This window comes from Mauremys reevesii, linkage group 13 (assembly GCF_016161935.1).
Source record: "Mauremys reevesii isolate NIE-2019 linkage group 13, ASM1616193v1, whole genome shotgun sequence".
NCBI classification, from domain to species: Eukaryota; Metazoa; Chordata; order Testudines; family Geoemydidae; genus Mauremys; species Mauremys reevesii.
In genome coordinates, this window is record NC_052635.1 from 46,156,680 (window position 1) to 46,184,216 (window position 27,537).

General features: G+C 49.2%; 1 protein-coding gene across 13 annotated transcripts in view; it reads left to right on the top strand.

Moving 5' to 3' along the window:
• Positions 1-26,641, top strand: part of PDYN (prodynorphin) — a 98,659-nt gene extending 72,018 nt beyond the window's left edge. For 4 of the 13 annotated variants that reach the window (XM_039498503.1, XM_039498500.1, XM_039498505.1 and 1 more), the window contains 7 exons: positions 10,514-10,607; positions 12,920-13,015; positions 13,878-14,049; positions 14,472-14,541; positions 15,017-15,171; positions 23,444-23,591; positions 24,473-26,641. In XM_039498503.1, the coding sequence (XP_039354437.1) occupies positions 15,098-15,171; positions 23,444-23,591; positions 24,473-25,132 (882 nt within the window). In that variant the 5' untranslated portion in view covers positions 10,514-10,607; positions 12,920-13,015; positions 13,878-14,049; positions 14,472-14,541; positions 15,017-15,097 and the 3' untranslated portion in view covers positions 25,133-26,641. Of the gene's footprint in view, positions 1-392; positions 656-1,139; positions 1,309-3,263; positions 3,398-10,513; positions 10,608-12,273; positions 13,016-13,877; positions 14,050-14,142; positions 14,229-14,471; positions 14,542-15,016; positions 15,172-15,488; positions 15,756-23,443; positions 23,592-24,472 lie in introns of those variants that run through there. The other 9 variants (XM_039498502.1, XM_039498506.1, XM_039498508.1 and 6 more) reach the window with 8 other exon arrangements.
• The last annotated feature ends 896 nt before the right edge of the window (positions 26,642-27,537 follow it).

A 27,537-nucleotide genomic window follows, 5' to 3' on the forward strand; every position in this document is an offset into this window, starting at 1 on the left:
CCATTCACTTTCTGGGATGCCGGCGGCCCTGCCAAGCCCAGAGCACTTCACTCAGGGCAGCCAGCATGCCAACCAGCTGTTGGGAAGAGGTGGTTTTGTGTTCAGATGGGTGAATAAAATTAACCCTTGGTTCATTCCCAAGCTGCTCTATGGGCCATAGGTGGAGGCATGGAAGGGCCTACAGGGTCCCAAGGTGCTGCCTCCCCTAGTTTCCAGCTGCTTTTCTAGCTGTCTATTTGTTGGTGTAAAGATGGCTAAAAATGCACCAACACTCTGAAGGGGAGGGGGAGGCTGAAAGAGGACAGTGTAGATGAGTGTGGGGCAGGGGCCATTCCAAGGGGAGCATTTCTTTCAGTGGGTGTCAGTTTAGTCTTTAAAGAAGGGCAGAGATGGCAGCACATTTCAAGAGAGAATCAAAAGCAGAGCAGATCCCGAGGGTTCCAGTCATGGGGGTCGAGGAGAAGTAGTGATGTTTGGCAAGGGGAAAGGCAGAAGTGAGGGGCTGCAGACCAAACTCCTAGTGGAGGAAGTCTCCTAAGAGTGGGATTTCCTTTTGCACTTCAGCAGAGTGTCCAAGGTGACCCAGAGGGATTTATACCCATGCTCCGTAGGCAGCTGATTCAGGCAGCATGGAACACAATCCTCCTCCCTCCAGGTACACACGTGGACCACAAAAATGTACATTTGTGGGCTCGGCAGATTGCCAAAAGGGAGGCGTGTTCCTGTGCTCGTTTTGTCAGAGCTCCCTTTCTGATGTGTGCAACTGGCATGCCAGTGCGTTTATGCAAAGCCCTCCCTCAGTCAGCCACTTAACCTAGGATGCTTTAGTAATAACTGCTTATAATTATCGCTGGGACGTTGTCCTTCTCTCTTGCTTTCTGTCCCTGCATTGCTTTCCATGAAGCCTGCTAGCACATTGTCCCTTAGATCCCTTTCTGCAAGTTTGCAAATCCTACCACAAAACATTTCTTATTAAATAAGAAAAGAGAAAAGCTGCTTTCCCTGCTTTTTTCTTTCCTCTTTCTTTTTTCTCCCCTCATGAAGCTGAAGGCCTTTAAAAATGGCACGTAAAGCTGGAGGCGATGACCGTAAAAGCGAGTTTTAGCATTATTATTATGTTGGCTCTCATCTTTTTTTAGTTGTTGAACTGATCCCCTCCTGAATACGATCTGGGACAAGGATGCTCTGTCTGCAGCAGCATTAGAGAGCTCCCCTACAAATGGTGTGAGGCCCTCGCCGCCTGGTGCAAAACAACACTGGTGATCAATACATTGGGAAAACCAGGTCCCCTTGGAAGACGGTACCTTTGTGAGTGTTGTGTTAACCAATGGATTTCAGTTTGTGCAAGGCGAAGTACAGAATGGCCAGTGATGGCGGGGGCCGGGATGGGAGATTTGTTTCTTAGCCTTTCTGACGTGAACTTGAGAAGAAGTGGGAAGATGCATTTGATCTTTACACGCTGCTCCAGGTTGAAAAGTCGCTGCCTTAGAATCTTCAGTCCTCCTCTTGCTGCTGGTCTGAGTTTAATTTGCCTGCACAGTTCATACACATGCATCTAATTAGCCACTTGCATGCACAGTTATTTCACTTGTGTGCACAATCATAGTAATTGTGAGTTTAAATTAAGCACGTTTCCATGCATATTTTGCATGCCTAGCTTTTTTTTTCTTTATAAGATTTAGCCAGTAATGTCCATACAGAGCTCTGTTTTTACAGTGTCACCCTGAAGACCCCTACGCCGTAAACTGCATCATTCTCAATTTATCTGCTACACCTTGGAAGGACAAAGGTTTGTGTAGATCCAGCCAAGATTTGAACCTGTGGTTTCAGGGAATCTGGTACCTAACTCACTAAGAAATCCCACCTCTAAGCAGTGAAGCCTTAAAAGCAAAAATTATTCCATTATCATATTATGGGCCTAATCATGCCTCATGGTGAATCCTTGTGCCTGCAAAACTCCTGCTGGCTTCAGTGAAACCTTGTCTATGTTAGAGAAGCTTACCATGCTAAGAGATCCTCTGTTACAATGTCACTGTCACCTTGCCTTCCCTCGAACGGCCAGCCACACATCTCTCACATGGCTGAGATGCTGGGGGTTGAATTCTGCACTGTCAAACATCTTGCGTCTCGCTCAGTGTGGCTGAGCAGAAATTATGTTACATTTTCAAGGCCCGCATGCTCGTTACTAAGCTCCCTCTTCAGAAAATACCAGGACAGGCTCCAAATGCTGCAGTGACACTAGAGCATGGTTCAGTGGCTGTGACCATTACGGCAGACTGCGACAGCTTTTTTAGAAGGGGCTTGGGAAGGAACAGCAAAGGGGAGCTGATGGGCCTGCAGAGAACCTGTGGACCACACTTAAAGCTTTTTGTGTTTCATTATAACCCACTTCTTCACTCAAGTCTCCAGATATGGGAAGGTGGAGGTTAAACAAAGACACCTTTAATTCCTTTTCAAGTGGAAGTGTTAATAGGGGAAACATGCTACCTTAAATCTCTTGATACTTGCCTGCAGGCTGGGTTTGCCTTGGCTGTTGGTGAGGATGGGGCTTTGCAGAGCTAGTTGTGTGTGTTGGCACCAGTGCAGCCTTGTAACAAATGACACGGATGCCTGCCCTCCTGCCAACAGGAGGGCAGTTTATCAGGGCAGGGGATGCTCATTACAAGGTTGGAAGGGCTTGTTGGTGCAGTCAGCAGCTTTTTCATTAGTTAATTTTGTATAAAGGAGTGGGCTGATAGATGGAGATTGCAGTTTGGTGTCAGATCACTTGGCACATGCTGTGATGGAAGATCTGATTAAGCGCAGATTCGGCAGAAGTTACAAAGTGAGAGTAGGTGGCTGCCGAGATCATCTTTTTTAAACTCAATTCACTTCTAACTAAAGTCACTTTGTCTCCTGCTACTGAATGAGAGGGGCCATTAACACAACTAACAGCTCCTGCAGTAATGCCTTGTTAGCAAGGGTAGAGTTCTGAGTTCAGGGCAGCAGAGGCCAGCATGTTTGCTTTTAAGAGGCTCACAATATTCTCAGTGACATGTCAGGCATAATGGAAGTTGTGTGATTCTTTTGTTTATTCGGGCTCATCGTTTCATAACGGCATCACGTAGCTGCTAGTGTTTGATTGCACATGCAAATTATGCACTTTTGTGTGCACAAGAATTATGTATGCAAATGGCTAATTAGTACAAATAGACACGCTCATTATCTTTGAACATTTATGGTGGGTTTTCTGAAGAACTGTGTCGTGTTCTTTTTCCACCCAGATGCAGGAACCAGTTGAAGATGCACTTTGAATTTACAGCTGACTGGGCTGTTTTCTTGTGATGTTCACAGTGTCCCCACCCTGCATCATCCCCTCTTCCCTCTCCTTAAGGGACGCTGCCATTTCCCTACCTAGGTGAGGCTCTGTGGGTAGCCTATGGGACTACAAACCAGGGAATTGCCTCTACTACTGCTGAGATGCTGAACACCCTCAGCTCTTATTGCCTATGCTGTGTGGAGGGCGTTTGACATATTGCAAGATTAGGCCCTTATTCAGTCTCCCCAGCTGTAAAAGGAGATAATACTCTTACACAGTGATGAGCTGGTAGTACTGGAGAGACACACGTCACATCTCCCTGTGGCCCTTGAGACATAAAGGGTGTTTCTCTTGGGGAAGTACCCATTAAGAAGAGGTAAGGATCAGGTGCCTGTGACAAGGAGAACGTAGGAGAAATGTAACACATTTCTGCCAGCTGTTCATGGCTCTTCCAGCATTTGCTTTGGTTTTCCAATAAATTATTCAAGACGTTTTGAGCAAACACTTCTCAGGGCTGGTCCCATCTCTGTACAGGGGGCTGGCCTAGATGACCTCTTTAGGTCCCTTCCAGCCCTACAGATCTATGAGTCTATGGATAGCATTGCAACTGGCAGTATTGGGTGGCTTTGCTGTGTGGGGCTGAAAGTGGTTTGGCCTGGAGGGCAAGCTATCCCAGTGGTCTCTGCAAATCAGGGTAAAGGCATGGCGATGGGGTGGTGTGGGGAAGCTTGCCTTCCACTGCATCTGCTCTGTGGATAAGCAGAGGGCTATGTGCCAGATTCACCCTGTTCCATGAAGACCGTGGACTTGCACCAGGGTTAAATTTGGCCCTTCTCTAGGGCCATCAGTCTGGCACCTTTCCCCGGTGCTGACTTAAAGTGGAAAGGAGATCAAGGCTGCTATTCTCACCAAGAACATTAAAAGCACAGTGTCTTCTTTTAGCTGGGTGCATCCTGGCAGTTCCGTACAGTTATGGTAACTAAGGAACTGGTCACTTTTGAGCCTCTTGTGAGGCATTCACTTCCTTCATTAGCGACAGCCGCTCATTCGCTCCCACGTCACTTCATCTCAGGCAGCGGCATGCGAGTTCCGCTGAATGGCGTTCTTAATGACAGCACCAAGCAAGGTGTCACGAAGACCCTCAATTCCCAAGGCTGAAATGAATCAGAATATATTCATAGATAGATGCAGATACAGCCGCATATATAATAGCTTCATGGTGTCAGGGCAGGAGGCTGACAGCTTGACTCATCCCAGGGTCTAACCCCTTTGTTTGTGCCATTGTTTCTTTAGGAATCCTTCATCTTGCGCATGTAGAGGAATAAGCCATGTCATCGGAGACAGGCTATTTTAGCAGTTGCTTCTCAATCTTACAGCTCCACCTATGAAAGCTGCCCAGTTTTCTGGCTGGATTCCTCACGGTGGTCTGAACCAATTCCCATCAAAGTAAACAGGAGTCCTTCTACTGACTTCAGTGGGCTCTGGGTTAGGTTCTCGGGTGGCAAGAGAGATGCAGCCCATTCCTTCAGTTGGTTAGCTACCAAAAGCAGAGATGGCTATATATGTCAGAAAGACCTTGGGCCCAGATCCTCAGACATATTTAGGTGCCTCACTCCCATTGATTTCAATGAGAAATATGTACCTAAATACCTTTGAGGATCTGGGCCTGGGGACTGGATTGATTTGGCTACAGGACAACTACCACATGGGCAGCAAGAAGGCAAGTGGATACCAACCCGTAAACTTACGTTAGCCATGACCTGGAGAGGAGAGATGCTAGTTGTCTCCATTGGTTTATTCAGTCTCGGGCCTCTCTGCAGGACATGGTGATGCAGGTGCCAGTTTTTAGCTGTCTTTGTGAGGCAGGTGCCTGTCCATCAGCACTGGATTGAGACCCCCAATCTCACTGCATGTGGGCCACCAAACAGCTGTCAAATGATGACAGATTCCTGTCACTGCCAACGACCTAGAAAGGCTCCATGTCCCTCTGTCAATCCCCTGAACTACCTGTTCTCCCAGGAATGAAACGTGTGTTCTGCTGATGCGTAGCTCAGTACTCACCAGATCGGAGTTATCTGGCTTGTCACTGGATGAGCCCCGTCCAGTGATGAGCAATGGCCTTGGGGGGTATGTTGAGAAGGGACCCCGACAATGGTCATTGCAGCCCTCCCTCTCCTCATCCTCTTGGGAAAATAATACACTGTGTGCATAGGCTTACGTCACATCTGTGCTGCAGTGCCCACAAATGCCAGTGGGTCGGCAGTCAGTGTTGGGTAGTACCAAAGAGGGCCGGCTAAGGAAGCAGGTGCTTGGGGCAGCCAATGGAAAGGGGCGGCACACCCGGGTCTTTGGCGGCAATTCGGCGGTGGGTCCCTCAGTCCCTCTCTTCCTCTTTGAGCTGCTGCTGAAGTGCCACCGAAGAGGAAGAGAGGGAGTGAAGGTCCCGCCGCCGAAGAATGAAGTGGCGCCATTGAACTGCCACCAATGGGCTTTATTTCGCATTGCCACTTGGGGCGGCAAAAAAGCTGGAGCTGGCCCTGGTACCAAATGCCTTCATTTCACTGTGACCTTGCCCTCCATTCTCTCTCGTGGGTTTTCTCCACCTGTTGCCTCTCGTCACATGCTGAAATTGCAAGCTCTTTGGGGGCAGGGACTGACTTTATTCTGCCTGGCACAGTAAGTGCTGAACCTGGTTGTGGCCATCTGATACTACCGCAATAAAAACAGATGGGACAGGAATTCATCTGAGGATCTCAAAGCACTTTGCAAATGTCAGTGCAGCTGATGCCGGGCTGCGAGTTAGTAGTTGGGCCTTTTCCCGCTGCCCCAAATGGGTGGTTGTGAAGGTAAGATTTGTGCACCCCTGACTCACTGCCATCGCTGATGGGGTGAATTAAGGGGTGCCTCCCTGTAGAGCATTGGGAATCGCTGGCAGCGGAATCCCAGGGAGTAAGGTTCTCTTTGAAGTGAGTTGGCCTCACGCCCAGATGTTTCACACCATTGGATTTTATTCTGGTTTGTAAACAACAAACAATCATTTCTAAATGGCCAGTGCAGTGAGGCTTCTGGGCTGGGCTGGGTGGAATCCTGAAACCTTCCGTTCATAGCAACAAGGGATGCTGCTGCAAATGGATATTTGGTCCAGGTCCCTGTACTAAGAAGACTGCCAGGGACTTCCCTTTGCACCCTATCCTATCCTTTACCTCTGTCCCCCTTCTTCCTCCACTCACTGATGAAATCCGGCTTCACACCTAGCGGTGCCCTAATAGGGCAGCAGGTTGCATCTGCTCAGGGAGAATGAGGGGTGAACAAGCTACTTAGCACAGGCCTTTTCTGGGAAAAGTGTAGAATGTAATAAAATTGAAACCAACAGAGTTCTTTAGAAATTGCTTTTCAAACCAGAGCGCTATCTCCCTTCTGCTCCACAATGCAACAGAATTGTATTGCAGCCATATAGTGATTAATAGAGAATTTATATCCCTGCTATCGAATTACCTCAGACCTCAGTAGGAAATTTCTCCTTTTCTAGTCAATCCCATAAGCTCAGGCCAGTGGGACTTCTGAAGAGTTGTGGTTGCCTGCTGTTAACTTGTAGCTCTTACAATTATCGGAGAAGCAGACTTTAATTAACAGTTGTAGCAGCAGTGATTAACCAGTGATTTCTTTGTCTAAAGCTTCTATTCAGGTTGGGTAACTTTTTGTGACTTCGGGAACATTATGGCTGGGAGGCTCACAGGCCAAGCTCAGCGTGACCCAAAGGACACTGATGGTCACTGCAGTGGGGAGGGTGGAGGGAGGTACCACTAAAGATGCTTGATGGCTCCATTCTCCCAGAGACATTAGAAAAACCTCAGCATGCAGCTCCCCCTGCTGGCTCCATCCCCATTCTGCAATGCAGTGATTTTTTTTCTTTTGGATCTGTATTTAGTTTTTACTGTGGGCCAATTACCCCTTGCAGCCCGGGTTGGCCGAGGGGTTCACAGAATACTAAGAACTGCCCTGACCATGCACATTTATAGGCCTGGAATATTCTGAACCAGCAGAGTCCAAAAAGCTATGACTAGTGCTGGGGTGGAGGCTTCGAGGCGGCATACAAAGCAAGAGCCTCTCACTGTGCTAGCTTGTTTCATTTTTCCTGCTGTTGTTCTGGTCCAGTTAGTCACTGGATTTAAATGTAAAAAGGAATATTTGGCTGATGGGATCTCAGGTGACAAAACAGCCCAATATCTCCAGACCCTCACTGCTCCCCCGCACCCACCGCCTTACTGCCAGATGGAGGAGTTTCCTTCTTCCACTAGAAGAGTGTTGCCTGGTTTCTCCTGAAAGAGGCCTCAAGAAGAAGCAGGGCAACTGGCCTGCTGAGAAATGAGCTATTTGGACAGTAGCTGCTGGAATCGGGCTGGCTGGTGGGAGGTGAACAGTGAGAATGATGGACACCAAACTCACAAATGTTTTGTTCTGACTAGCCAGAGTAGCTTTGCTTAAAAAAGAAATCCCAGTTGCCATCCCTCCCCAAGCAGATCTTGTAGTTAGAGTGAAAGTTACTGGGGAAAACAACCACGCTGAAGATGGAATTAAACTGTGTTTAACTGACACTGCAGGAGCAGCTGGGAGCTAATCCCAGCTCTGCCGGGTTCCACCAAAACTCTGCCACCACCAGAGCTCTCCAAACATCACTCACCAGCATGAACTCTCATTGGCCGATCGTACCTGGAGGGTGGGATATGCCTTGGTCCTGAGAGTTCTCCGTTGCTCGAGCCCCTTCCCAGCAGGCTGAGGTGTGGCTGCTCTGCTCTCCAGTGGCAGACAGCATTGTAGGAGCTGTATGAATTCTTTTCTCACGTTTGGGACTGAACCACTTGGTTGCTAGCAGGCCTCTCTGCCATTGTCTGACCCAAGACATTATCCCCATCTGATCTCCACTGTCAAAAGCTCTGGCTTGTCTCTGGTATGTGAGAATGGCATTGCCTCCACTTGAATATTGATCCAGAGGTGGTCTTTACGTGCTTTCCATGGTACAGGCCTTATTCTCCTCTGTCGTATGATTGGCCACCACTGGTGTAGCATGGGAGGTAGCCAGGGATGAGACTGATGCCAGTCAACGGGTACCCATATGCTGGGTGGTTGTCACTTTCCTACACCTCTCCACAGTGTGCTGATCTCTGCCTGTCCCCTGGAGAAAATCCTCAGCCTCCTTCCAAACCTGGATGTGGGCTTCTCCTACTGACTCCTGGGTGATTTCTTTAACCTCCCCTCCCCTCCCTTCTGCCCCGTTCTGTTCCTTCCCAGCTCCAGGCTCTCTGCCCTCGTCAAGAACATTTTGATGTCCATGGTGCTTAAAGGTTGAGTGGAAGTAGGGAGTGAATCCTTGCCCTGCTGCACTGCAGGTCTAAGCTGGGAAGCCGGGTACAAAGGCCAGGGGCTTTGGTGAAGTGAAAGAGGAAGGGGCTTGGCACACAGCCTTCCTGAGCTGATATTTAAAGATCTTCTGAAGGGCTGTTTATTTCTATGACCTCTGGGTCTCATGCATGTTGAGAGGAGCTCACTGGTTATAACCAACTTTCCTCTTCCATCTATTTGTTGAGACTGCCAATAAAGCAGCAATGTAGGGCCAGTTGTCATTTTGAGGATTTTTTTTAATGATGTAGGAACAAGACTGAGAAAAATAAAACTCATTTTCCATTCAGCACCGACCTCATGTGTGGTCAGATGGTGGTAACTCTCGGTCACATTCCGGGTGGACTGGAAGAAAACCGGCACTCCAGAGATGCCATATCCCCATGACCAAGCCTTTGAGCCATCCAGTCTCCAAGGGCTGCAGCTTTATGTACCTATTGTGGTTCCATCAGGGCTGTTCAACAAACTTTGGGAAACAGCTGGTCTATTGAAGACCAATATGTTCTATAATCAGCTCCAGCGAGCAGCGGTGCCACTTTGCTTGCCTGCAGATTGCAGCAGTACCTCCATTCTGATGGCTACACTGCCAAGAATTGCTGCCCAGTTGGGCATGGCAGTTGCTATTGCATGGGGACTTGCAGGTAGGCCTGGCCCCTGGGCAGTGAGTTACCTGCTCCTGTCGGGGAGTCAGTCAGTGCTGGCTCTGGGGTTTTCATCTGCCTGAGGACAGCCTGTGGTCATGCACAGTGAACCCATAAGATGCAGAAGCAGCAAAGAGTCCTGTGGCACCTTATAGACTAACAGACGTTTTGCAGCATGAGAGCTTGTGGTGAATACCCCCTTCTTCGATATGCAAGTGGAAATTTCAGGGGGCAGGGTGTGTATATAAGCAAGCAAGCAGCAAAGATGAGAGGAGATTAGATCAATCAATCAGGAGGGGGGGGCCCTCAGCTGTGAGAGCTGAAAACCAAGGAGGGAGGAACTGTTGGTTCTGTTCTGCACAGGTGCTAGTCATCTGATTTGTTCCCCTCTGATACTTGACACCATAAGATGCAGTAGCAGGAGAGGGCCAGAGGGGGCTAGAAGCACCTCGCTGAATGTAATAATGTTCTATCTAGATGCCATTCAGCCTTTATTTAGGGACAGCCCCATAAATACCAGGGCACTGTGATCTATCCTGGTAGACCTGAGAAGCCGGTAGTTGGACTTTCTGGATTTTAAGTGAACTGATAACAATGAAACAGCTCCATGTTCTTCCCAGACTTGCTCCCTCCACTGTTTCCCGGTAGGTATTGCATCTGCTCACTCTGCTCAGCTGGTGCTGCCACGGATACAACATGCTTCTTCCAATATAATGTTCTGCTGCTCCTAGTATTTTGTAGTCCTCGGTGTCCACCTCCTCTGGCTTGTATGGCGGAGTTGGTGCTGGTTGGAGCAGTTGTCTGAATGGTTACGTGATATTCCCTGGAGATTTACCAAAGGTGACGCTTCCTGTTCCAGGCGGATCATCCTGGCCATCAAAAAGGGGGACTCAGGAAGAAGCTGATTTCATTCAAGGAAATTTGGAAAGTTCCAGGGAGCTCTGCAAGCTGCTACCAAAATTCAGGGGGTTTCAAGCAGCTGCTGGTTGGCCCTGGTGGAGAGGGGCTAGAATTGTAAAGAGAGGAGCTGTGTGACATTAGCTGAAATTAACTCCCACTTGTTTTTCCACTAGCCTGCGACTCATGCTAATCCCTCCTCCCTCCTAACCAGCTTTTAACTGCTCTAGTTAAGAAAACTTAACTTTTCTATTACTGCACATTTGTCTCCTTTACCCAGGTGCTTAATTACCATTGTCCCAGCAAAATGTCAGCATGAGTCAGAGACAGTCTCCCATTAGGAAGAGACAGATGAATATTAATTACACTTACTGGTGAGTGGGTTTTCTTTTTTGTCATTTCCCTGACTCCTCTGAGGACCCTGTAGCTACATGCTCCCTGGCCTGAGCAGCTGAGCTGGCACCAGATGGTCAGTGAACTGACAGTGTTAGTGGAAGTCAGGCTGTGGGAGATGGAAGGGAACCCAGCAATGCGAGACAAGAGGACTCTCAACACTAGCTACAGCAAAGGCTGAAGATGAGAGAGAGAGAATCTGCAATATAAATTGAGAGTAATAATAAACTCCCTCTGCTCTAGGAAGAGAAGCAATTTAACTTTCCCCTCTAGCCAAAGGAAACAAACTCTTATTAAGAAATCTTATTACCAAGTACTTTAATCTTAGGGTGAATAACCCAAGCCTGGTGCTTGGTCTCCCAAAGCAGGTTTTTCTATGGTGCAACTGAACTGGTTCAAAGCAAAGCAGCTGCAAGGACTTTCAGGTGCCCTTTGGGGGCTGAATTCCGTCTGACATCCAGGATTCTCTGTGAATTCTGAGCTACGCCATCGGTCACAGCACTGGAGTCTCTAAAGATAAGCAGGGTTAATAGGGGGCAGGCAGCTCTTCTCTCCCTCTCGTCCTTGTTTGTGAATTCCACACAGTATGCGTGCATTCAATATGTCATACGTTCGGGGACAGATTTAAAAACAAAAACAACCCCCCCCCAACCCTGGCTTCTAGTTTTGCACTTGCAGTTGTGTGGGCACAACAGATGTCAGATCAATGTTTGATTAAGTGGTGCGTTACAGTCAGGTAACAATGTAGCTGACAGCCATTTCAGCTCTCACAATAGCTGGTGCAGCGTGGAAGGCTGAGGCAGGTTCTGTTTCCAGTCAGGCCTTACAGCTGCGCCGGCACTGTTATGGGAACGCGGCTGATGGCACTTAGAGGTGATCAGACACTAACATGACATCTAACGGGTCCATATAATTACAGGTTATAAAAAAGGGAGCCCGGGTTTTAAACATCTGGGGGCTTAACTTGGGAGAATAAGTTGCTAGAAATGACAGCTTTCTGTGTATGGAGAATGTTTTCCAGTATTAAGCATTATTCCCACATAGAGCCTCACCCAAAACCCACTGAAGTTAACGGGAGATTTTGGCTTGCCCTCAGTGGCCTTTGAATCATACCCATTGTGCCTAATGGCAAGGGTTAAATCTCTCTGAGGATAGCTGTGATCTTAACCAGCTAGACCAGGGGTGTTTGTGGTTTACAGCTGCTTTTTACTACACCGGTGCGTGAGTCCATGTGTGCAAAGCCAAGCAGAAGAATGGGCTGAGTTAAGATGGTGACTCCAGCCCCTTGGTAGCGTGCCCTCCCATGACAAGTCTCTTATCTATTAACGGCAGCACATGTTAGTCAGTCAGATGTGAGCAGCAAGCTGGAATCTCCGCTCCTTCGGGTAGGTTGGGGAACTTCTCTTTCAAACTCCGTGGCCAGAGCTGTCAAATGGAGAGTGGTGGTTGTCTGTCCAGTGGATAAATGAAACCCCTTATCTGTCCCTGAGGACGGTTTATGGAAATGCACAATGCTTTGTAATAGCTCTTTACAGAGTATTGCTGTGAGGGCACCAGCCTTCTGTGACTGGAAGAAGCATCTGATGGAAAGGTAGAACTTGCTGCTGCCCCTCCATTTCCACTCTTGGTCTGGCGAGCAAAGGTCCTGAACACAGAAGTCCTGTCTCAAAGTGCAGTGTCCCATGGCCTTCCCCTTCCTCATGCCACCTTTGGAATAAAACTAGTCACGTTGAATTCTCTTGGAATTCAGTGGCTCGTAACATAGGGTGAAATTTACCCCGTGCAAAGGGTCAGCAGAAGAGCCCATGCTCCAACTCAAGCAGAACGTAGGTGGTACGTGGGCCTTATGTCAATCCTCTGGGCAGGAGTGATTTTCGCCCCGTGTGATTACACAGGTGTTCCATGTAACCTGCCCTGAATTGGGGCTGGATTTTCAGAGGGCCTGCAAGCTGTATATCTGCAAAATTAGCATGAGCAAAGGTCACATGTGAACAACAGTTGGGTTATTGTGCACCTAACAAGCTGACAGCTGTGCACAACTTCCCATCTTTATGTGAAAATGTGGAGTTTGTGTATGCAATAGGCTTGGCCAGTTAGGTGCAAAATCATTGTAGTTTTGTGCACGTCCCAGTAAGAAGCCCTATGAAAGGATCGGGATTTAAAGTACTTTTATTAAAAGCTGAATGTTTCTCGTATCTCATGGGCACCTTTCCATCCTTACCAAGTGGCCTCCTGAGGCTTTTGTAGAGAACTAAGATTTACCTGCTAATTCAATCCAGCTCTTTATTCACAGGAAGGAACTTCAGGTATCCAGCAAGCCAATTTTCAAGCTAAGGGGAAGGGAGGGTTGCTGGGAAACATCCCTCTGGAGAGAGATATGGTAAAAATAGTACGTTCTTCAGATCCCGGATTATCAGTAATATTTGAAAGGCATCACGTGCAGTAACCATGTCAGAACCTCTCTTGTTTCTAAGGCATAAACTTTACTGGGGGGGAGGGGGGAGGGAGAGAGGGAAGAGCTTTTTCTGTTTGTGCCCAGGCATCCATGCTGGTGCAAAGGAGATGCAGAATCATAACCTCCTGAGCATCACCCCAGTCAGGCGTCTCCTGCTCGCTGGTCCCTGCTGGTTTCTTTCATTTCAGACTAACTGGGAAGAAAGAGCGGGAAAGATGGGGAGTAAATTTCTGGGAGTTTTTTCACACTTGTCTGAAAGAGGACGAGGTAAAGGGTAACCCCCAGGCACATTGATCAGCGCTATAACCTCGGCTCGGTCTGTTTTTGTGGCTACATTTGCTGCTTGGGATGAAACATGGCAATAAGGAGCTCTGCCAATAAGAAATGCCCCTTGTGTAGCTTCTTTCACCTAATGCTCTTACATGATGAATGACCCCTCTCAGATAAATTGAACCCCCATTTTACAGATGGGAAAACTGAGGCACAGAGGGTTTGGGTGACTTGCCCGCAGGCCCAGATTTTCCACAATGTACTTTAGTCCATGCCCAGTTTTCTCAAGCTTAACCCCCGATGCACGTGTGCAATTCAAGGCTTGTACACTCAAATCTTAGCTTGTGCACCGGCATTGAGGGTTGGCAGATGTTTAAAAATGCCCTGATGCCAGTCTGGGCCCTACTGAATCAGAATCAGGGTGGGGAATAGAACCTGGGCACATTTCTGTCTCTCCCTTGTCCGGCTGCCTCCCACTCCCCTCCTCTGTGTTAATGGTATTCCCATCTCTTTGTCTCTTCCCAAGGTAATTATCAATAGCTCAATGTGCAGGGAAAGAGGAGGTGGAGTGTGCGGCAGGGGGAAAGTACAGCCAACCCCTGGCTGTGAATAAAAACCTGCATTTCAATAGCAAGCGCAGGTGGAAGCTTTCGAACCAGTGAAGAGGCTTGTTCCGTATCCAGCGTCGGAAGGTCAAGGTAAGGGACTGCTGGCTGTACAAAACAGGGAGGGAGGAGAGAACTGAAGCAACCGAGGAGAGCCCCTGTGGCTGCTGAATCCCTTCAGACACACTAGTCCCTGGCTGGCTCCTCTCCGGCTCTTTTCTGAGAAGAAGCAGCTGGAGAACATAGGTGTCTTGGCATAGTCGCCAGTAGAGGTAAATTCCGGGGAGGGCCTGTGAGGTCTCCTGGCCTTGTGACAGATGTCTCAGCCGCATGAGGGTGCCTGGGTGGTGGTAGAGGGGGGAGTGAGGGTGGGGACAGGGGGGTGGGCAGGAATCTGAATGCTAAAGGCCCTGTGTCCCAGGGTTTAATATTTGGAAATACACATCCAGTTAGTTGGGCCAGGCCTTTCCCCGGAGTCCATGTGACTGAGCATTCTCTCTGTGTCTTGTCCATAGCTCGGGGAGCTTGACTCCATCTCAAAGACGTTACCAAGCCGACGAAGGCTTTCTGACAGTCGGAAAACAGGTGAGGGCAGGTGGCAGCTTCACTGGTTTTGACTCTTTACGGGTGATGTTTGAATTTAGTGCTGGTGAGAGATCAACAGGCCTGGAGGCTGAATTCCTTTATCGAGCCACAGGACAGGACCAAGCAGGGCAGTGGCAGTGCCATCTCCGTGTGCTGCCTCCTGCCAGAGTGGCCTCCCCTCTGATCCCAAGGGGCCATGTCTGGGGGTGGCTGGGGATGGCAGTTTAGTCCCCAGGGTGTATTCAGTCCTGGGCCTCTTTGCCAGCTACTGTGTGTTCATAGTGAGTTTCATCTATTCCCTGGCAGCTGGACTGAGACCCACCAATCTCATCTCACACAGGCTGTCAGATGGCCAGCAGGTGGGTGACTTTCAGGTGACTACCAGTCTGGGCTGGATTTGAATCAGCTACCGGAGGTGAGAAGCACCTCGCTCCATTGCCAGCCTACGAGCGGAGTCTGTCCGTTTGTGTTGCAGCTGGTGACTTTCACCCTAAGTTCCAGGCTGCTTGGGAAGGGCTCGTCTCTGGGTCTGGTGCATCCTCTGGCTTATCGTGACATGGCCGGCAATCCCACAGCCCAGCAGTGTCACTGGGAGAGCCACTTGGCAGGGCAGGCGCTCAGCAGGCTGGAGTGAGTTAGACTTGGAGATTTGCAAATGTAAACGACATTCAGGAGTGTGTGTGTGTGTGTGTGTAACCTCCTCCTTCATGCTCCCTTTTGCACACTCTTGCCTTGAGCAGATGCCTCGTGCATGTTCCCAGGAGTTACTGTTCAGAGGGCCTGGGGATCACTGGGGGCCCGTCTCAGGGCGGTGGAGAGGAGTCTGTGACTGATTATTCACAGCTTCCGTCTCCCCCCATTGGCTCTGGAGAGCCTATGCTGAGCTGGGGCTCAGTGAAGGAGGAGGCTCCGTGTCAATAAAAAGGGGATGGAAAGAGTAGGGCTGTAATTCCAAAGGGGAACAAGCAGAGCTCGCCCGTCCTCGGTGCCGTCAGGGCTACAAAGCCAAAAGCTACAGCTGCAGAAAGGGAGCAGTTTCCTCCCCCACCCCCCATTGACTGATGACCAGATTCTCCTAAAGCCGAGGAAAGGAGGGGGACAGAATCTGCTGAGACTCTCAACTTTCCAAGGGAGCCTGCAGCTCCCAGAATCCACTTTCCACCCAAACTCTGCCTGGGGCGGGGAGCTCTGCAGGGACTGGGAGGAACACACAGGTAAGACACCAGCTGTGTGTGTGTGTGTGTGTGTCTGTCGGTCTGTACGGGTGTGTGTGTGATGCACTTGCCTGAATCCAACACTTTTTGGAGTTTAATTCTTTGCTTTCAGGTTTGCTTTTCCTTTCCTTGCATTTCAACTTCTAATAATGATGCACAGGCTGCAGCTCGGATAGTGATTCTGTCATTAAAAAGGGACTTGATTTGCTTAAAATCCCTGGTTGGTTTCTAGTGCCAAGTACCTCTTATCAATTGCTAAATTATTTAACGACATGCAGATGAGGCTCCTTGTCCCCAGATATTTTTTTCATCCCTATAGCTGTCTGTCGCCTACCCAGTCTATCTGTGTAAATGTCTTCCCTGTACTTCATTTCAGTTCAGATACCACATCTTCTATCTTTCAAGAAGGGACAGAATTACTTACGCTGAAACAAATCACATTTCAAAATAAACTGGAAAGTGCACATGGAGGTTAAGGACAACACCTATTTTCTTTTTTTAATAATTCCCTTAAAAAAAGACTAGTATTCTACAGCAGTAGCACCAAACTCTGAAGTAGCAGTAGTGGAAGTAATGGACCATTGTCCATTGTCCATTGCTGTAGAATTGTGCAGCATTTCTGTTTTAAGGGTTGGTGTTTTGTTTTTGTTTTATTTGGTAAAATAAAACATGCACAAAAGACATTTTTCAGGTCATTTTTAAAGACAAAATGGATGCAAATGAGAGGGGAGGGGAAATGATATTAGAAATGTTTATAAGGTCCTGAAAACATCCAGAATGATCGATCTTTTCGAGAGGAAAAACTGGTGTAACCGGGCTGAGGTAAGTGTACTCTGTGTTGTATAAAGTGCAAGGTATGTTAACATTATATTGCCAATAATAATTATTAACAAAAATAATTATCTTCATATCTTTCACACCTTTCATCTGAGGACCTTGCAGCCCTTCTTACCCACTAATTATGTTGCATCACACTGCTTATAAATCCAGTAGGTGAATATATAGAAAATCTGATTCTGAAATGACCACCTACAGGAACAGCCTTCACTTCCCGTTTTTCATTCTGTTCGTTAGTTAAATACACTGTACATTTGTTGCTTTATTTATAATCTGGCACACAATGTCCTCAGAAATGGCTGAAGGGATTTTGCATGAATTTAAAAAAAATAATCCACTTTTGATCAGAGACCAAGTAGGGAAGAATTCAGCCCCAAAGGTGCATATTTAACTTAATTATAGGTAGCTGCAAGCAGGAAGTTAAATTGTATTATATCTATTAAAATTCCATTAATGCAAGGATCTATCTCTCCAGGATGTGTGGGTATTGCGTACGTATATAAAATATGGTAGATATTTATAACTCTGCTTTTCCTCCTCCTTTCTTTACCTCTTCCCTTCCTTGTGTTCCCTCCTTTGCTTTTATCCTATGTTGTTTCTCTCTCTCCTTTTCTTCTGTTCTATTTTTATCGGTCACTTCTCCGTTTCTGAGCAGAGTGCAGCTAAGCTCTGTGTGGAGTACTTCTTACAGTGCTGGGTGAGGTATGTTCACGGGGGAGGTCTCTGGCTGCCTGATGACTGATGACTGTAGCCTGCAGTTTGTCCAGAGGAGTTACTGCTGCATGGGGTGTCATGAAATCCCCTGTCTTCTGGCTGTGAAGGGTGTGGGGATTATGTTCGGTGCATTGTGCCTGATCCAGTAGCTTAACTATCAGGCAAATGCTCTGATTTCATAGTCTGTTAATCGCTTCTGGAATTTGTCACATCAGGTTTGAAACGCCTGTGTGATAAATATTATCAGATGTGTAAGGTGGTGCCCGGCTTCTCCAGATGGCACAGAGGGCTCCTTTTCTGATCTCCTCTCTGAAATCCAATACCAGATAGCCAGGGGTTTAATTCACCGCTCTTGCATTTTACAAGGGGTTTTAATCATCTTGGTAGAAATCAATATATAGGAGCTGATGTCACGGAATGCCGTAGCTAACGTAGGAACAAATCAGTGCCAGTTCCCTGGTGCCAGACATTTGTTTCAGTTTAGAGATCAATGATGTTTTCAGTGCTGGACCAGACAGAGAAAAGCTATTAATGCGGAAAACTCTGGCTCGATAGTGAACAGGGAAAATACGAATCACCTGCTTAAACCAGGTGTAGATACAGCCTGGAGAAGCACCAGTGAAGTCAAGAGGTATCTGGAAACACCAGGTGTGAATTTGGCCCTTCTGTCTTGACTTAACCCGGTAAAGGGAGGAGGCAGAGTTGAGCCCCATTAATCCAAGCAGAATGCGGGGCTGGCTTGACTAAATCGGGATTGGGGTAAAGCAGGAATGGCTGGATGTGTAGGGCCAGTCTGAGACCGGGGGGTGTTCAGATCCGAGGCTCGACCGCATGCCCCAGTGAGAGGCTGTGCCACAGCCCTGTCGAATGCAAACCTGACTGAAGGCCCCGCACTGCTTGCAGAATGCTGGGCTTCTAGGCAAGGAAAAAGCCAGTCATCCTGCTTCAGGCCGCTCTGTCAAGCACCACTTTCCCAAGCCCCCAAGTATGTGTCTCCCTCCCCTCATCCCCAGGCCTTGCCTTGGGCACAGGGATTTTCCTGGCTAGAAAATAGGGCACGTTGCTGTCTTCTTTCCATGTGCTGCTGGAAACCTTCCTCAGGCTTTTGTGTGATGCCAAGCGTCCCGTCCCACTGGGCACCTGGATAGAAGCGGGGCATTGGGGAGCCTGATGTTGTTAACAGCCCTTGGGGTGAGGAGCTGCACATGTTGCGGTTATTGACAAGTGGTATATTTGTCTTTTTCTCCGTCCTTCCTTTTAACCGTTTCCATACCAGCCCCTCCTCTTTGGCGCTCCCCTTCCCTTTTCCTTCTTTGCTTTCCATGCAGAGCCAAGACCTTCAGCATTTCAATCTTCCAGACCGAGAGCTCTTTAAATTAGGCTGTTAAAAATCGGTTTTGTTTTCATGCTGTATTGAGCTTTCTCTTCCTGTTGTATTGCAGCAGGGGTAGGCACCTGTGGCACATGTGTGCCAAAGGCAGCACATGAGCTGATTTTCAGTGGCACTCGCACTGCCCGGGTCCTGGCCACTGGTCCGGGGGGCTCTGCATTTTAATTTAATTTTAAATGAAGCTTCTTAAACATTTTAAAAACCTTATTTACTTTACATACAGCAATAGTTTAGTTATCTATTATAAACCTATAGAAAGAGACCTTCTAAAAACTTTAAAATGTATTACTGGTATGCAAAACCTTAAATCAGAGTGACTAAATGAAGACTCGGCACAGCACTTCTGAAAGTTACCGACCTGTGTATGACAGTTTTGCATTGATATCGGCATTAGCTGAGTTTTCTCTGACCAGTTCTATTTGCATGACTAGCAGAGAGGCTAATAAAGTAACAGGGTATCTCATATTCCTGTTTCTAATGACACGTCCCGAGAGGTTAACAAGGAGAGAGAGTGACTTAACCGTTAGTGGTTTGAGTAGGAGGCTGGGGATAGGGACTCCTGGGTTCTGTTCTATTGATTTGCTATATGACCTTAAGCAACTCACTTACACCTTCTGTGCCTTTTATTACCCACCTTTACAACTGTGATAACACCTATCACAGTCATGGTGTGAGGCTTCCTGGCTTTTCACGTTCTTTGAGATCCACAAATGAAAGGCACTACATTAGTGCAAAGTATTGTCATTATTCAGCCATTCATTTACTGAGCGTCTTGATAACAGCTTTGAGCCTGGTGAATTCGATGTTCTATTAATGCAGATAGTTCAGCATATGATAATGCAGATAACTCAAATTACATTAAAGCGTAGCCTGAATTAATAATCAGAACATTAACATATTTCTTCATTAGTGCCAATTATGGTCCATTAACAGATACTGACTGAGAATGCGAGAGACTGCAGTACACGTCAGTAATCCCAAATGGACTGCTTCTGGGTTATGCCATTGTCCTGGAGCCAAAAGGGACCAGGAAGGTAACAGGACATTTATCACATGCTCACAATAAAGCAAGGGGACAACTGGTGGCTAATTTTCTGCTTAAGCATGTTTTCTCCAAAACATGCTTAAGCAGAAAATTAGCCACCCGTTTAGCCACCTAAACTTCTTACACACGTGGTACAAGGGGCAAAATGTTCAAAAGTGCCTAAGTCCCATTGAAAGTCAATGGAAGTTAGGCTCCTAATTCATATGGGTACTTCTGAAATTGTACTGAACATAAATAATGACCTAGGGATCCCGGGAATGAAGGTTCGGGAGTTGGGAGTCGAGATGTTCCAGGTATCTTGGGCTTGTGTGACCTGCTGTGCTTCTAAGCTCTGAAGAAGATGGCTTAGTCCAGGATGTTTAGGTGTGATGCAGTGGAGGGGCATGAGGACAGTGGCTGGCGCATGTAATCTCATGGCAAGTGTGAGGGTTGGCCTGCGTTGCAGGCAACATGGGTTAAATGGCATATTCCTGTGCCAGGCTGAGTTCTTGCACTGCCTCTGCTTCACTGCTGGTTGGAACACAAAAGCACCTCTGACTTTATTTTCTCCTTGTCGAGGGGTGTAGGGACCAGGCACCTTCACTCCACAGGCCAACGGCATTTTGCTTCATCCTCAACCACCCATTTCTCTATTAGCAGAGGAATCTTGGTGGGAACAAGGCATCACATCAAATCTCCGGCTTCTCTGATGCAATGCCAGTGAACTCCACAGCAAGACTCACTTTGGTCCAGTTTAGTTACCACTTACTCTGTTCCTAGTGGAACAGTGGGTGTAAGTGCTTTGAATGCATGTCCCTGGGAGAGGCTGAGTTTGGGTATTTGGGAGGCATGGGGTGTGTGTGGGGCGGGGGGCACAGAAGACTAGGGTGGATTTGGGGAAGGAAGGTGTTTGGGGGGGTGCAGAATATTGTGAGAGAGGAAAGTTGTGGTGGGGTCAGGGCGCGCTAGCAGGCAGTTAGGGAATCTTCCTAGGGCGTCTCTGGGCTGGAAATCTCCAACTAATATGGCTGCTGCTGTTAGCCAGTTATATGTGTCACGGCCCAGCTGCACCATCTGCTCACTCATGAGCGTGACTTGATTGGACCTAGATCCAAAAGGGAGAGGAGTGCTTCGTGTGGCCTCTCGTTTGATGGATGAAGAATCCAAAATGTGACACGGAGGTAGGTTAGGTTCAGAGCCTAGTTTCCTGAACTCCACCCAGGGCTGGCTTCAGGGTTTTTGCCACCCCAAGCGGCAGGGGAAAAAAAAAAGGCAGCGATCGCGATTGGCGCCTGCTCCACCGCGCCACTTTCTTCTTCAGTGGCAATTTGGCGGCAGGTCCTTTCCTCTGAGAGGGACCAAGGGACCCGCCGCCCCTTACCCTTGGCCACCCCAAGCATCTTCTTGTTGAGCTGGTGCCTGGAGCCGGCCCTGACTCCACCCCTTCCCATCTCCTCCTCCTGAAGGCTCAAGGCCCGTAGGGAAGAAGAGCAGAGTGTGAAGTTTCCATTGCAGCTGGGAACTGGGGAAGTGGGCGTTGGAAAGGTGCTGCCATCCATCACTGGATAATGCAAAGACCTTGAATTCCTTCCCTCCCCCTGCTCGCCTTTGGTGAATAGCTGCTGTGGATTTCATTGCCTTTATTCTTCAAGGCCACGTGAGAGAAGCAGTGATTCACCCTCTCCAAGCCCCTTGGTAGCGCAGGGACAACAATACCGCAGAGAAATTCATGCTGCTGTTGATTAAGAAAGAATCTCTTTAAAATGATAAATAAAAGGCTTTAGAATAAATGTGTTTGAGTTGCTCTCACTCATGCACCGGGAGGAACAGGTTACTGAACAGCATCTACAAGAGCAAGACCCACATCTTCCATGAGCTGGTGAGACTAGAAAGGTCCTGTTGATGAGGGACATGCTGTACCCAGGCATGTTTGAAACAGCCCCCAAGACATTAGGAACATTGAGCGACAGGTCAGTAACGTACACAGGCACACTAGGACGTCCTTAAATACACTGAAAGCGTTGGTATCCGGCATATTGGGGGGGATGGGGGGTGTTGGTTAATCAAATATTCCGGTTAACTAAGAGTTCTACTTACCAATGGAATACCAGTTTTCAAAGAATGAGAATACGATAAAATGAATGAAGTATAAAATAGTCGACAGGTACTCACCAATCCAGCAGTAGTGCTGCAACGCAGAGTGGCTGGTCTCTTGAAGCACTTAGGTGTAGACAGGTAAAGTTTTCTATACAGTAGGTTATCTGATGACACTACTTGTCACTATGGGCAGCGCATGGCGTACACCCAGATCACTAAAAATATCCTTAACACTAAAACGATCCTGAATATAATATCATCTTGCTTTGATGATTCCAAAGGCACTTCAGGATCTTGCAGTGCCGCAGGGTCGTCATTATCAACCTCAATTATCATTGTCGCTGTAGAAGCTGTAGGAGATTGGGCTGAATCTGTAATGACCCTGACACACCCTGGAAGCTGCTTTTTTGAATAAATCCCTGATACCAGCTTGCTTGCTTGTCTTCTGCCTCTTTTGCATAGAAGTAGAGTGCAGAATGTGCAATTGCATAATGTGCTGGGCAGTATACTCGTCCCCGTTACTAGATTGAAGATTTGTATTGGGAGATATCAGAAATGCCGGCTAACAGAGCTTTCCGGCTGATAAAGTGCTGGATAACACAGCTTTTACTGTGTATTGGAGGCAAAGAGCCAGATTCTCAGCTCGTGTAGTTAGCTCCATTGACTTCCAGGAAGTTATGCTCATTTATATGAGCTGAAGTTCTGGGCTAAGTTGTGTATTAGGCACATGTGAATAAGTTACCAGCTGGGTGGAAGTGAAGGGTTTCCGAGACATCTAGGTGGAACATGTGTGTGCGTGTGCATGTGCCTCTGTGTGTTTATGCCTGCACATGGGTGGCGGGGTGTGTTTATGCCTGTATGTTTCACGCTGAAGTCGTATCTTGCAATTCTGTATCATCATTCATGCTGCATCAGAGATCAGCTAACGCCCCCTTTCTGCCATTCAGAGCAAATCTCAGTGGTGGGGCCGCTCACGCCCCTGCGACCTGTAAAGCAGCTCAACAGCCTCTAGAGGAAATTCCTCCAGGATCCTGCTGATGCCCAGTGGCAGCCATTTCCTGTGCATGTCTGTGGGATTGATGTGAACGTGCAATGCTCAGCACAAGCTGCAGGGTCACAGCTGACCCCGCCCTCCCACTGGCAGCCTGAGGGTGTTCTCTGGGACAGGCTGCGTGGAAGTAAAGCCTCGCAGACTAGGCACTGGACAGGGATTCAGGAGATCTGGGTTCAGATCCCAGCTCTGCTCCACACTGCCTTTGTGACCTCAGGCAAGTCACTTCATCTCACTGGGTGAGGAACTGTGCCCCATGCCCCATTGCCTTGGGATCGCCTGTGCGTAGCTACTGTTGGTTAAGGGCAAGGGTGACATCGGTGCAATGCCCTCTCTCGGGGGACTAGCACCTGCCTTGGCTGGGGCATTTTGCTTTCTAACTCCTATTGGCCCAATAGCTTTTGCTCTGGGAGCTACGCTGTGATCTCTGACTCATGGGGGACTCCCAGGCCAAGTGCTGTGGGTGCCCCTGGCTATGGGAGGGTAGCGCTGGGGACCCATTGCCTGGGGTTTGCATCTGATGGTGAAAGCTCATTGGTCTCTTGTGGTTTTTCTCTCTCCCCTCCTCGCCGCAGGAAGTGCCCACTGCGCAGAATGGGGTGGCAGGCTCTGCTGTTGGCTCTTTGCATGGGTTTGGCTCATTCGGCCTCTGCAGACTGTGCAGCCCAGTGCTCCACGTGTGCCGTGCAGACCCAGGATCTGGAGAAGCCCATCAGTCCCCTGGTAAGTGCTGGGTCCTATGCCAGGTGCAGTCTGGAGCAAACTCAGCTTTGGAGCTCAGAGAAAACGAGCTCTGTATCCAAACTGGCCCCTGTTTTAGCCCATTTCCGGGTCTGGGGTAACACTTGCTCTACAAAGACCCAGATTTTCCAGACTTGTGTATCTGTGTTTGCATGCCTGATTTGGGGGTGCCGTTGCCATGGTTGTGCGGATGAAACTGCAGTAATTGTGCACACTAATGTGCTCTTGTGCACACAGTTCTGAAATCTAGCTCAACGTGAGCATTTCTTCTTGCCTTGTATAGGGCAGTGGCAGGGCTGCTGAAGTGGCTGGTCCTGCTAGCTGGGGAAAGGTTGGACCGAGAGCATAACTGCTCTCAGGACTCTGCATGCTCTAGCAGAGACCAGAGAACAACACGGGCCCAGTTCTCCACTGCCCTGCACTTTGTGCAGCCATTTACACTAGTGCAAAGTCTGTCAAAGCTACCAGTCTGATGTGACAGCATCTCACACCCACTTTGCACTGGTGTCTACGATGATCCCAAGTGCTGCGCGACGCAGAATCAGGGCTGTGGGGCTGGGGCTCCTTTTGATCTCTGACGACCTTTCCCTCTCTGTATCCGGCCCTGGATGTTAGAGGTATGGAAGCATCTGCTTCCCACTGTGGGACCAGATTACTCAGCCGTCCACTGCAGCAGGGTGGGCTGCAGGCTCTTACAAGCTAGGATGTGGTGGGATCCCAAGGAGTAGAGCTAGAGTCCCTTCCAGGACTGGAAAGGGGAATCCCAAGACGACATTCCTCCCTCTCGAGGGTACCGGAGAGAGCCCTGGTGGTTGGGAACTGTTGGCGGGTGTCACGGGTTTGCTTTCGTTGGTGTGTTGCAGATCTGTTCGCTGGAGTGTCAGGGCTCCTTGCTGTCCTGCGCGGAGTGGGAGAGGTGCCAGACCGCTCTGGCTCTCCTTGCCCCACTGATGGCAGCGGTGGAGGGCCAGGGCCTGTCCCCTCTGGAGGCTGAGGTGAAGGCAGAGCCAGAGGGGAGCCCCATGCCCGGCGAGCTCCCCAGCAACCTGGTCAAACGCTACGGCGGCTTCATGAAGAAACTGGACAAGAACAAGATTTTCTCCCTCTGGCGTGAGAACGCCCACAGCAAAGGCGGCATGACTAAGAAGTACGGTGGCTTCTTCCGCAAGCCGGGGGAGAGGGCGGCCTCGGAGGTGGCGGAGGACTACCCAGAGCTGGAGGCCGGGGAGACAGGCGACCAGGGGGAAGAGCCTGAGGAAGGAAACCTCAAGGACGAGATGAAGCGCTACGGGGGCTTCCTCCGCAAGTACCCCAAGAGGAGCTCAGCGCTGGCGCCCGAGGGGGAGGGGCAGGAGCTGGAGGACCTGCACAAGCGCTACGGGGGCTTCCTGCGCAGGATCCGCCCCAAGCTCAAATGGGACAATCAGAAGCGCTACGGGGGCTTCCTGCGGCGCCAGTTCAAGGTGACAACGCGGTCGGACGAGGACCCCAACGCCTACTCGGGGGAGGTCTTGGACCTATAGAACCCCCCCTACAGCCGGAATACTTCCAGTATGGACTGCATCGCTCCTCCCGACCCACATCGCCCTCCCGTGCTCAGCCAAGCATCCCAGGCATCACACACCGATCCGGCCTGTGAGCGGAGACCCAGGCGCACCACCCTGCTGCTGCTTCCCTGAAGAGCCAGGCAGGGATTGCAACCGGCAACGTTCCTCCTTAGTTTCTGTCTCTGTCAGCTCTGGGACTTGCACCTGCTGCTGTTTCCAGTACCGAACCGATCAGCCCAGCTATGGGTTTAGTTCAGCTGTATCGAAAGCAGGTTACTTTAATTAAGTCTCAGACGACTGACTATTGATCCCTGTGATCCTTAGCGATGAGCCCAACTCACCCTCCAGTCGGAATACCCCAAATGCTGGGGAAGTTCAGCTCTGGATCCAACCTTGGTGGCTGGCCCCTGTGGTCCGTCATGGACCAACCCAGAGCTCCAGGTCCAAAGGCCTCCCAGCTTTGGGGGAGTTCGGCTCTAGCTCCAAATCGGAATCATGCCGCTGTAGTTCCTTGCGGTGGAACCCCATTTTCAAAGGTCCCCAGCGCTGGCACCAGGTGCTGCTGGGCATTTCCAATTTAAATATTCTAATGGAAACAGAGGCATCTGCTACTTGCCTTCTAGTCTCTCCATTCAGACGCCTCTGCTCAGAACATCCAGTGTCTCCCAGGGGGACCTGTGTTTGTATGGGAGGGCATCTTGCCTGGAGAGCAAGGTGGGCTTGCCCTATAGAACCCGGACTTGCTTCATTATATTCCAGCTAAATCACAGCTGTGACCCTTTCTAATACACACAAGAGACGCACACTCCTAATGAAGCGATGAAATCACAACAGCGTCGCACTTCTGAAGGCACCCGAGTCAGCCTCTCGTTTGTCACCTGGGGGTTTATGCGCACAGTCATTAAGGAAGCAGAGTGAATGGAGGTATTGTGCTGCCAGATTTGCTGGCACAGTCCGATTCTTTATGCCTTGGAGTGATTGTGTGCACAGAATTGCAGGTGCAAATAGGAGCACAGACTGACGCTAGCTGTCCCCATTCTCTCTCTGCTCACAGGGGATCACTCCCACACCCAATGACAGAAATCACTGAGGAGCCATGTCTGAGAGCTTGGCTCATCATGGAGTTCCCCATTGCAACCATCAGTGTTGTTCCCCATCCCCCAGCTAGTGCTGAATTGCAACAGGCCAACAAAAATACCCTGAGACAGAGGCAGGAAAGGGAGGGGCTTGGCCCATTGTTTCCTTTTCCAACCATGGGCAAAATTGGGAAATTAATCTAGAAGAAAGTTATGAAAGGGGATGTAGACGATGTCTGAGATGCACTGGCTGAGCACAGGCCTCCATTGGCCCTCACCTGCCCCCTTGTGCTGTTCTGAAATGTACAGATTGTTTCGGAGTCTGGTTACTTTTCGTTATTACGTTTACAAGAAGAAATAAAGTTTGGTCTGTTTTGAGATGGGTCACGTTCACCCCCTTCCTTTTCTGTACGGTAAATAAAAAGATGTTAATGAGTCTGTGTCTGGTGATGCATCTGTCCGCAGCATGGGGGCCGGCCAGGATGAGGGCTCATCACGGTGCTACATAGGTCTTTGGGGAAGAAGCCCTGGAAATCAGGGAACCTCTAGGTGTACTTGGTCCTGCCTCAGCACAGGGGCTGGACTAGACGACCTCTCACTATGGCTCCTTTGGGAGAGCAGCCAGCACCTCACAGGAGTGAGCCCTAAACCTGCTTTATGTGCATGGAGCAAATGTGGGTGCTTTTAGATTCACTGCTGAGTACTCAAATTACTCAACTGGGGGAGGGGAGCAGCAGGGGCCAGGACAAGGACACAGAGAAGAAAACAATGAATGCCCAGTACCCCTGCTTCGGCTGGGCATGAAGCACTGGCGTACAGAGGGACACAAAGCGTAGAGAACCCGTGGAGTTATGACCCTCGTCCAGGGGAAGGGAGGAAGAAGCCCCTGTCCAGAGAGCTCTGCTACTCCCATCTGAAAATGTGTCTGTGTTAGAAATATAATAATTCCAGCCTCTCACCCACACATCAGGGCAAGGGAAATATCAGCGGGTCCTCGCCCCCTTCACAGTCCGAATGGGTGGGTAGGTATCGGGCTGGGAGCTGGTAATTGTTCCTGACAGGTTTGATCTGTACAGCAGGGCTCACCCCCTGTGGATCCCCCTCTGCCCAGTCGCACCCACCTCCTCGGCCCACTCTGCCATTCCACTCCCTCTTCCTGGTGCTTTCTGTGCTCTGAAACAAGCCGTGCCAAAAACTTTCCAGCTGCAGCTCCCAGACAGCAGGTGAGCTGAGCTCTGCCCAGCAGAGAGAATCCCCCAGTCTCCTGCCATTCTCCTTGGGAAGAAACGGAGCCGTTGTTACAAC